At 39.9% G+C, this 11544-nt stretch overlaps 1 protein-coding gene across 2 annotated transcripts in view; it reads left to right on the top strand.

The window, feature by feature from the left end:
* Positions 1–11544, top strand: part of NEK9 (NIMA related kinase 9) — a 34996-nt gene continuing 23452 nt past the window's right edge. Inside the window, exons 1-8 of one of the 2 annotated variants that reach the window (XM_070592888.1) lie at positions 1–557; positions 2832–3009; positions 4713–4768; positions 5323–5393; positions 6931–7036; positions 8814–8945; positions 10525–10635; positions 11460–11524. In XM_070592888.1, the coding sequence (XP_070448989.1) occupies positions 339–557; positions 2832–3009; positions 4713–4768; positions 5323–5393; positions 6931–7036; positions 8814–8945; positions 10525–10635; positions 11460–11524 (938 nt within the window). In that variant the 5' untranslated portion in view covers positions 1–338. The remainder of the gene's footprint in view (positions 558–2831; positions 3010–4712; positions 4769–5322; positions 5394–6930; positions 7037–8813; positions 8946–10524; positions 10636–11459; positions 11525–11544) is intronic. The other variant, XR_011532626.1, reaches the window with a different exon arrangement.

Genomic DNA, 11544 nt, shown 5'->3' with positions numbered 1-11544 from the left:
GGGGCCTAGAGACCTGTGGGTGACGCCCTTGCCCTTCCCGAGCCCTTCGGTTCCACGCGGTCCCCACCCGCGCCCGTCAACCCGCGCCGGAGGCCTAGCTTTCCCGGGCCGCCCGCAGGGAGAGAAGCCACGGCTTCACACTCAGTGAGCCCGCGAAGGCGGACGGAACCCCGCCGGGCCGGAAGCACCCAGGTCTGCTTCCGGGTCAGGGGACGGAGCCACCATGGAGCCTCGCGGGGCTGTGGGGCTGACGGAGGCGCGGGCCGGCGTCTGAAGCGAGAGCGGCTGAGCGCAGCCAGCGCCGCCGGGACACGCAGGCCGCTTCCGCGGCCGCCGCCATGTCGGTGCTGGGCGAGTACGAGCGACACTGCGATTCTATCAACTCGGACTTTGGGAGCGAGTCCGGGGGTGGCGGGGACTCGGGCCCGGGGCCCAGCGCCAGTCCGGGGCCGCGAGCCGGCGGCGGCGCGGCGGAGCAGGAGGAGCTGCACTACATCCCCATCCGCGTCCTGGGCCGCGGCGCCTTCGGGGAGGCCACGCTGTACCGCCGCACCGAGGTAGCGGCCCCCGCCGCCCGAGCCCCTCCTTAGCGGCCCCGCTTCCCCTGCGTCGGCGCCGCGTCCCACTTAGCGTTGGCCGCCCGCGGGGTGTGTGTCTCAGGTCTTCACCGCTTTGCCAGCGCACCTGCACTAGGGCTTCGTTAGGTCACTGCTTTTACTAACTGGTCGTTTTTGTTTAACCCGGGAAACTAAGCACGTCATAGAATCTTCCTTAAGCCTTAGTTTCTCCATCTGTAAATTGGAGTTAGTGATAACTACCGTAAAAATCATCTTTCTTAAGGTTATTTTGAGAATCGAACGAAGGTACTTTGCAAACTGTGAATTAAAGTGGTATACGAATGTGAGGCATTGTCAAAACTTCCTTCCTTTCCTGCTGTATAGCTCTCCAAGGTCGGGGTGGGGAGGAGGGGCAGAGCTTCAAAAGTCCCACAAGATAGCAACTCCGCTGTCTTGGCCGCTATCTTTAAATTCAGATATGAACTCTCGATTGGAGATTTTTCTTGAAGATCGTCACGTGTTAGGTTATTCATCAGTGTTTATCCAGCAGCGTTTATGCACGGCAAATAGGTTTTTAGTATAGTCTGAGCCATTCGTCCTTACCTTTACGGGGGACAAGGACTCCTTTGAGAACCTAGTGTAAGCACAGTCCCCCCCACCCACTATTGCACAGATACACATCCTTTGAAGAGATTCATGCATCACCAACCCCCAAGTTCAGAATATATACAGATCTAAAACCCTGTAGTGGTGACGCTACTTCCAAAAACTAACCATAAAGTGGGTTTGGTCACTAATGTCTTAAAACTCTAGCTTTAGAATAGCTAAGCTTTAATGAGGACTTGGTGGGGTTACTGAAGCTGGTTCATCGATCAGTGAACCATCTGCAGTTCTAGCGCGGGTTCCAAGCCAGCAGACTTTTAAGGCTGAAAGATGGAGAAGGAGAGAGGTAATTGCAAGAGAATATTTTTGTGTTACTTTTTATCCTAATGCAACACTAATGTATGATGTTGGAGTTACTGTTAGTATTCTATTTTCTTATTTGTACTCACAATATGAGAAAGAGGAGAAGGGTTTTGGTATTCTTATTTTATAGTAAAAGAAACTAAGACAGTATCTTTAAGTGACTTGCCCACTTAATTAGAAGTAAATCTTGGGCTGGAGTGAGGTTTCACATCTCCTTGCCTGTCTGTGCCTTTCCATTATTATCGTGTTGAACTTGATCACTGAGATTGTTTTAAGTTAAATTTGATTATACTTCCCAAAAACTGCATAGTATTATCCATATCACCAGATGTTCATTAGATCTGTAAATTTACAAAGGTTTAATTAGAAGCAGCTCTTTCCCTCAAGAAGCTTCCCATATTTCAATGGGAAGACAAGTTAGCCCTGTTAGTAAACAAATAGCATTGAAGTTGTATGAGTATATAAATGAAAAATAATGGACAAATATTATCTCAATATGAGCTCTGACAATTAAGGAAATGGTTGTATTGAGTAAATGTACAGTAGAAGGTTCATCAGAATCTTCCCAAAAAAGGTTTAAAGGCCTGGCAGAGCCATTCTAAAGGATAGGTAGGTTTATTTAGGTGGGCATACCCCTGGACTGGGGAGCAGCATCAGTAAAGAATTAGAGATATTATAAAAGGAAGTGGATATTGGGAGCTGCAGGTAAGTTTTCCTGAGTAGAGGAAAACATGCGATCCATGAAAGTGACAGGAGATGCAGAGTTGCAAAATGGGGCAGGGTGAGAGAAGTGAATTCAGAGTCCTTAGACATGACTTAATATCCAGAAAGGATAGATGAAAATCATTAGAGAAATCTAAATTTATAAAATTAGAGTTGTTTAATATCTCCATTTTACAAGAAACTGTGGCCAGCTATAGACAACCACTCTCCAGTTCTTTAATTCTCCAATATTCTAGCCCTACTACAGTCCTCATCATGATTAGCAGTCTGTCCTAATGTCCCGCAATAGAATCTTTGAGATCTCCCTCCATCCTATATTTTTACCTGGAACTGACATCATGCAAGTTAAGTGTAACAACGTCATAGCATCTTAATGATTTACTTTCCCTAGTCCTGCAGTAAATTATGATGCTCAATTATAGGCAGAACCTTTAAAGTCTGTTCATGTTTTGTTTAAAGGAAAAAGTAAAAGGAGTCACTCTCTGCCCATCTAGGAAGTTTTCTTTCTAGGCCTGCAGATCCGGGTGTGGATTCATTCTCTGCCAAGCAAGAGGAAAGCACGATACCTCTATTACTGTGTTGTAGGATGACTCACTGGTTGTGTGGAAGGAAGTTGATTTGACCCGACTGTCTGAGAAGGAACGTCGTGATGCCTTGAATGAGATTGTTATTCTGGCCCTGCTGCAGCATGACAACATCATTGCCTACTACAATCACTTCATGGACAATACCACCCTACTGATTGAGCTGGAATATTGTAATGGTAAGGTAGAATTCAGTGGGACTTCCTCTGGCAAGACATTCTTGTGCTCATACTTAGCTTAAGGGAGAGAGAAAAAGAAGAGACATATACAGTGATAAAAGCTTTGAGTGGATTTCTAGAGTTTAAGAGAAATAGTTCAGGTCCTGGAGAGTTTTGAAGCGATGTATAAAATAAGGGGAGGGATTTTCCCCTGCATACTCAAAGTCTCCCTTGTGATTATAGTTGTTCAAATTATTTGTTCAGTTGAATTTTACATTCATTTTTCAGGGTTTTTTCTCATGAAATGACAGTAGAGACGTAGTGTGGCTTGGCACTGCTTGATATATTTAATGAAATCTTATAGCTGATATTTATTTATATTGACTTCAGCCAAAGCTATCCTATTGAAAATGGTCCAAAGATCATAGCTGAATGAAAATGATACATAGTGAAGCATGGCCTTATTTATCTGGTCTCTGATTTCTTTGGCCCATTTTGCTCGTCAGATGGCAGTATAGCCTAGTTATTAAGAAAATAGACTCTAAACCCATATCTCAAGCTCCACTACTTTTTAGCTGTCACCTGTGCAAGAAACTTGACTTCTGTGTGCCTCAGCTTCCTCATCTTAATATGAGTTTGTTGATATACAGTACCTACCTCTTAAGGTTGATGTATTAAATGAATATGTAAAGCCCCTGGCATGGTACTTGGGATGTAGCAAATGTTTGATACATACTATACTTGCTGTTATCCTTCGTATTGCATAAGAGAACCCCCAAAGCCCTTTCTTGAGTTGCATGCTAAAGAGATTCCAGCATATTCTTTGCTTAAATCTCTAAGAGAGAGCTCCTAGACTTCTAACTTTCTTGTCTAGACTTTTGTGTATCATAATTGTTCCTGGTTCTGATCAATGCTAAATGTACAAGATTATGTAAGAGATTTTCGAAGTAGCAGAAGCCTCAAGTAGTTAACTTCCTTTGTGGTTAGGAGGAACTAGAACAAATGGTACATTTATTGAAACTCTGAGTTACTAAATTGCAGGGGTAAAAAAGTTGTGAAACTTAGCCAGTTGCAGGTAGGAAGTAAAATGAAGCGTGATCATTTGCAGTCTGTATTACTTGATAAAGGAAAAGGAGAAGCAAACAGACTTACTCTGCAGGAAGGAGTTAGTAAAGGGAGTAATGATTGGAAACAGTCTGGGGTGTACCCTGAGTTTGGGGAAGCCTTTTGATGGTGAAGTGGAAAGAAAAAGTTGTTGTTGATATACACCTGTATATACAAAACATTGCATCACAGTTGGAATCCAAATGTTCTAGTAGTCACATTGAGAGAGTTGTTACAAAAATATTGCAGAGTCTTTTAAAAGGAGTTCTAGAAAAGAAAATCACCTGCTCTTGAAGACATTCAAGGTAATTTCACTAATCGGGGTACTATAGGAATGGTCTTTAATTCTAATGTTTTCTAAAAATGTCATACTTCCTGTTTTTGTATTGAGCCTCTTCTGTTAGGGAGGGAAATCTTTCAAGAATATTTTGCATACAGTCTTTGAAAGATGTGAAGAGTTTTGTACCCATTTGAAAAGCCAAGAGGGAAGAAGGAGTTTCCTTTGGAGAGGAAGCGGAATCCTTTCTTTCTTTGTGTCACCTGTTAAAACCCCAGTAGATATAGGAGCCAAGCTTTGATCTCTATTAAGCAATTCAAACCTGTCTTTTGTTTAATTACAGGAGGGAACCTGTATGACAAAATCCTTCGTCAGAAGGACAAGTTGTTTGAGGAAGAGGTAATTCATAATTCTGTGGAAGGAAGCTAGAATTGTAATGTTGTGATTCTTGCATTCTAGTTCTGTATTTACTCTTCCAACAATGAAGAGTGTCTTTTTCCTTTTGTTCAGACTCCTTCCAGGCTCTGGTTGATATTCATGGCAAAGGAAACCTCTAACAAGGAAGCTGTCTATAGCTGCTTCCTAAACGTTTTACCTCCACATCATGAGTCTCTATGGGCTTTCTTTCCCGGTTCTATTACTACATACTGGTATGCCCAGTTTTCTATACCTTTGCATTATTCCTGGATTTCTTTCCACAAGTCTGCTTCACCATACTATATTTTATAATGACATTGAAACTATTTTATGATGACCTGCTTTTTCTTTTTACCCCTACCACTTTTCTTTGCCTACTCAACCTACAAACAAGAGATGTCAAGTCATGTTGAATCATAACCTCTGGTTGCAGCTTCCTTTGTTTTGTTTGTTTGAGAGTGCGTGTGTGTGTGTTTATTTAAATGCAACTTTTTTTGGTTTTTTGCTTGCAAATATAATTTATTTTTTCTCTGCAGATGGTGGTGTGGTACCTATTTCAGATTGTTTCAGCAGTGAGCTGTATCCATAAAGCTGGAATCCTTCATAGGTAATGAAGTAGTGAAAGACTATGGGATGGATTCCTCCCCACCAATCCAACTCCTACCTTGGGTACCTCCCACCAGGACCGTTATTTTCTTGATTAAGCAGTCAAGTCTATTCCATTGATATAATTTAGAAAAGAAAAAGTGAGTGATGAGGGGTGCTATCTTCACTTCCTGAAGTTAAACTATGTTTAAGAAGAATCTCAAGGGGCTGGCCCAGTGGTGCAGCAGTTAAGTTCGCACACTCCACTTCGGTGGCCTGGGGTTCGCTGGTTTGGATCCCAGGTGCAGACCTGCACACCACTTATCAACCCATGCTGTGACAGGCGTCCCACATATAAAGTAGAGGGAGATGGGCACGGATGTTAGCTCAGGGCCAGTCTTCCTCAGCAAAAAAAAAGAGAAGGATTGGCAGTGGATGTTAGCTCAGGGCTAATCTTCCTTAAAATAAATGAATGAATAAGTAAAAGAAGAATCTCAATAACTAAGTACTGCGCAGTCATTTCTTGAAGAGATATTTTAGAGTTCAGTTCATTAATTCCTCGGTAGACCCTAGAAGCCACTATGAGAAGTGGTATTAGATTGGTTGGAATTCACAGTAAATGTTTTCTCTGAGCGGTAATACTTGGCAATTGTTTTTAATTTTCTAATTGAATCTTTTAATTTAAATAAGAAGCCTATTCATTTTGTACAATTAATTATACAATTTTACCAGATCTTTGGGGGGACAAAACAGCTTTCTATTCATTTCTAGCTATAAGACACAACCATTATAAGAACATTTCCACATCATTATACTTTTCTGAAGTGAGTCATTGCCCATTGCTAGAGATTACTGTTAATATACCAGTATTTCTTTTTTTGTTGGTTTGTTCATTCAGTTAGCATATATTTCTTGATAGCTGTTGAATGGCTATAGTTGCATATTGTTATTTTCTTTTCAAAAGTTACAGAGAATATTGTTCTAGTTTTTTCACGTCTTCCAATAAAAGAAGGCAGAGTGTGAACCAGGCAGTTTATTTGTGTTATATATGTCAATTCACCTTTAGAAAAATAGCCAGTGATTTTATTTAGGTAATCTACACAGCCTAACCATGTTGCTGCTGGGGTGAGGAGCATTTTCTCTTGCCTTAGCAGATTTGAAACTTTGACACCAAACAAGTGTTAAAATTGCCTTGATATCACTTAATCCAAGGCATAAGTGGTCAATGAAGATGCGGTGCACCTTGTAGGAATTAGGATTACCTAAGATGCTGGTTTTTTGTCTGACCCTCTCAACTTCTTCTAATGGCGTCAGTACTATGGGAGACATGCCTGTGCTGTGAAGCCCTGGAGGATGAAGTTCATTCTCTGCCTCCACTCACCCAAGTTCCCTTTTCAATGTTAAGGTGCATGTGAAAGTGATGACCACTACTTGGCATCCCATGACTGTCTGAGCAGTGGTGACACACTCATTATTACTCTGTACTAATCCTAGGTGGGTGGGGGATGAGATAAAACAATTAACTATATAGGTTAATATGCAGCATCTTTTTTTTTCAGAGATATAAAGACATTAAATATTTTTCTGACAAAGGCAAACCTGATAAAACTTGGAGATTATGGCCTAGCAAAGAAACTTAATTCTGAGTATTCCATGGCTGAGACGGTAAGTATGCGTTGCCCTTGTCTTAATTTTTTTTTCCTTTCCAGCACCAAGAGATGTAACTATACTTCCTAAATCTTGCACTTTCCTCAATATTCTTGCGGGTTTTCCGTACTTATAGAGCAAGTCTTCAGGAGTCTTTTTCCTGGGCTCACTAACAGGCATTTACATCGTCTGATGTTCTTTCAAGAGTCTGTCCACATTACAGCTCCGACCTCATAGCCCTTTGCAACACTGACTAGAGACTTCTAAAAGCAATAAAATGCTTTACTGTTTTTTCCAGCCCAGGCTCTTTAGTAGATTTCACTATATCTCTTATTTAATGTTTGAACTCAGGATTGGACAATCTCTCTTTGTGTGTCTTTTGAATTTTTCTAGTTCAGAAGCCCTGTATTTCAAATAAAGGCCGATGCCGAGAGAACAATCTGCCCTTTAATATCATACGTGGTCTGAACTGCGGGACTCCCTTCTTACCTGATCTTAAGAAAGAATATTGGTGAGGAGTAGACATAAGTTGATCTTTAAAGACAGTGATCTCCTCCTTTTAGGAATTATAAAACTCAGTTATTACTCTTCTGGTTTCACAATGTTCTGTCCATAAAAGAACTTGAAAACATAAGTTAATAAAATTAATTTTGTCCTGATGATGTTTTCATGATACGCCTGCAAGCAGTTTAGAGACATCCAAGGATGCCAATAGCCAGGGTTGGGAGTCTGCTTCAAGGACTCAGTCTGCTTGTATCATGGTGCCATGTTGAGCTTCTAAGGGAGCAATCATGTCCTTATATGGATTTTTCTTATCAAGAATAATCTGATAAGACCAAGATTTGACTATTTTTAGCCAGTTAAATGCAAAGAAGGAATGATAGGAAAATTTTAAAATGCCATGTAAGCCATCTGAAAATTTCTTTGTTTTGCTGATTAAAGATGGCTATCAGTTTTATTAGAACTTCTGAAGTACTCATTGTCTCTCATCTTGGGAGAGACATGACCTCCATTCATGACATTTTTATTTCCAAACCCATTCTTGAAGTCAGAAGATCTTTTTCAAATTCAAAAGAAATTCACTTGCATGTTAGTATTACAAATATCAAATTGAGCCATTTACAAAGTTTCAGTACTATACATTGCAGTTAGAACTTTATTTTTCTAAAGATTTTATTTTTCCTTTTTCTCCCCAAAGCCCCCTGGGTACATAGTTGTATATTTTTAGTTGTGGGTCCTTCTAGTTGTGGCATGTGGGACGCCGCCTCAGCATGGCTTGATGAGCTGTGCCATGTCTGCGCCCAGGATCCAAACCGGTGAAACCCTGGGCCACCGAAGCGGAGTGTGTGAACTTAACCACTCAGCCACACGGCCGACCCCTGCAGTTAGAACTTTTAACTCTTTTATTCAGTTACCATCTCCCGACAGCCAGTTTTTTTTTGTTTTTTCCACTGGTGAGCTTTTAGTAAGTGTGTCTTTATCTGTGTGAAGCCTTCAGTGGGCCTTGAATGCCTTAAGCCTCTGTGATCCAGGAATCACAGAACTGTTGCACCTCCCAGATTACCACAGTACCTTTGCCACAGAAATTGTCCCTTTATAATTGGCCCAAGAGATGTGATGGGCATAAAATTTCTCCCTGTGGTGGCATCATCTCATAAAACCATGTTGAGATATGCCAGTGAATGTTTTATAGTTGTTATCACTAGTTCCTGGGAAATTTAATTTAGTTGTTGAAATATTAATATAGTTACCTCAGAAAAGAAGTTATTCTTTGATTATTTTCTCTGTTGTTCAGCTTGTAGGAACTCCATATTATATGTCTCCAGAGCTGTGCCAAGGAGTAAAGTACAATTTCAAGTCTGATATCTGGGCAGTAGGTTGCGTCATTTTTGAACTGCTTACTCTAAAGAGAACGTTTGATGCTACAGTAAGTTGATGTATTATCCCCTCATTGTCCTTGCAGATGGTACAACTTGGTTGAGAGAATCAACTTCATTTATCCCTGAGCTTCTGATTTCTTGAACAGAAACCAACTGTAGGCAAAAATAGCAATCAGTACTCAGGCACTGGCTTAGTAGTGTATTATTAAAATGCTATAGATCAGATTTATCTCCAACTTGAATTCCCCTTTGAAATAGCCATAATCAAGTAGTTTGAACGCTGCACTTGAATTTGTTGACTGTAATTTTAAAACTGGCTCTGGGGTTAACTATGTGATGCTGCAGTTTGGATAAGCCATTTTATTTCTTATGCTTCAGCTACATTATTTTTTTAAAAGCTAAAGCAAATATATAATACTCATTAACATGATCTTTTTTATGGAAAATTATACACTGACTCTTCTTAAAGATTGTTATTGTTTTATGGACAACAAATTCCTTAAAGTCCTTTTCCTTTTCTTCTTAAGTAAAGCCCAGTGTAAACCAGTGCTTCTCAACTTTAATATGCATAGGAAACCACCTGGACATCTTGTTAAAATGCAGGCTCAGTTTTAGTAGGTCTGAGGCAGGGCTTGATATTCTTTGTTTCTAACAAGCTCCCAGATGCTGCTGATGCTGCTAGTCCATGGACCACAATTTGAGTAGCAAAACTGAATTCACATTCAATGTCCTCTACAAATCAGGTGTGAGAACTTAAGCAAATCACTTCATTTCTTTGATCCTCTATTTCATTATCTATAATGAGGAAAAAATGTATATGCCTCTCACAGAGTTGATCTCATAATGTATATGAAAAATACAAATGTAACATGATAAAAATTCATTGGCCTTTCTTGAGACCTATTTATTTTTCTAAATCCTGAAGTTTATTCTGGTATATTGTCTAATTCTCCTAAATAATATAGTGCAGGGAAAACGAGATTTGGAATTAGACTTTGAATGAAATTAGGGGTCCATTTTTTACTATCTATGTAGTCTTGGGCAAGTTACTTTACATCTCTAAATTGGTAATAATAATAATATCCTTGTGTGGTGTTTGCAAGGGATACGAAAAAGATCATATATAACATATCTGCCTAATACATTGTGGTCTCTCAATAAAGGTGATTGTGATATTATTATTATAATATTATCATTATCATCATCATTATTATTCACTGCCTTGTCTGTTGCAACAGAATATCACCTGTGTAATCATTATTAGGATATATAAATTAGGAGGCAAATTAGTTGGCAAAGGAGGTACTTAAAGCCAAGAAGGTAACCTTGCTTTCCTTTTTCTTGGGAATTAGTTGAAGGGTCAGATTATAATATACTCTGAGTATTATGCTTTGGGCCACATAGTCATATCTCCATGTTGGCCATTTGGCTTCATTCTATCTGATAGCAGCTGTGCATCACTAACCCTTTCTCGCTGATGCATACTAATAGTTATAGAAAGAAGTCAGACCCAATGCAGAACTATTGCACTTCTTTTGATAATAGTTACAGACATCTCAGGGCCCTACTGGTAGATTATGTCATCCTTATATAACCAAAAACAATTCAATCATCATTTTCTTATAGAATCCACTCAACCTGTGTGTGAAGATTGTACAAGGAATCCGGGCCATGGAAGTTGATTCTAGCCAGTACTCTTTGGAACTGATCCAAATGGTCCATGCGTGCCTCGACCAGGTAGTTGACTTATATATTCATTTCAGTTTAGTGTTTCCCTTCCAGCCTTAGTGTTGGGGTATGGCATAGATGAACCTGCTTGAAACCGTATCCACTTCTCCAGGGTGGGATGTATTTGTGGCTGTACCCAAAAGAATAGACATTGGCAATTCATGATAGTTGTGTGCTTCAGCCAATAAATTCTTACTTTATTCTGCTTTTTTCTTACTTTATTAATTTGTGAAATGATTTTACCAGCTAAATTGTGCTCCATTTCTTATGATCAAGATTAATTTTTATAAATCGATTTTATAAAATTATAGTCAGAGATGATTTAGAGTTCCTAATTTGAAGAATGTGTATAGTTCTAATGTCTCATTTGCTTTGCATTGTAGCTCTAGGTCATTATTATTCAAAGTATGGTCCCTGAAGCACAGGCATTAGAACCTCCTGAGGATGTTTACAAGTGAAAAATGAAGATTCCTAGGCCACACCTCAGGCCAACTGGATCAGAATCTCTGTGGATAAAGTCTAGAAATCTTTATTTGTAACAAGCACTCTGGGAGATTGTTATGTGCTGTATATATTGCACTTTGACAGCCACTGCCCTAACTGAACAAGTGAGGAAGGTGCATTCTCATTCACGTATAAGTGTTGATGGTAATGAGATGTTAAGCAGAGGCCTGGAATGTGACATAAGAAAATGTTTTTTCAAACAAAAGGATAATATACAGTGGTCTTTGAATAACTAACCTATGGCCTTCTAAGAGGACGTAACATGCCTCTTTAAATCCCATTTTGCCCATTTCCTTTAAATTAAAACTAACCCCATTTGTACTTTTTAGGATCCTGAGCAGAGACCCACTGCAGATGAACTTCTGGATCGCCCCCTTCTCAGGAGACGCAGGAGGTAAAGTACAAGGAAATCAT

Source organism: Equus przewalskii, chromosome 25 (genome assembly GCF_037783145.1).
Source record: "Equus przewalskii isolate Varuska chromosome 25, EquPr2, whole genome shotgun sequence".
Classification (NCBI taxonomy): Eukaryota; Metazoa; Chordata; class Mammalia; order Perissodactyla; family Equidae; genus Equus; species Equus przewalskii.
This window is presented reverse-complemented; position numbering and strand designations above follow the sequence as displayed.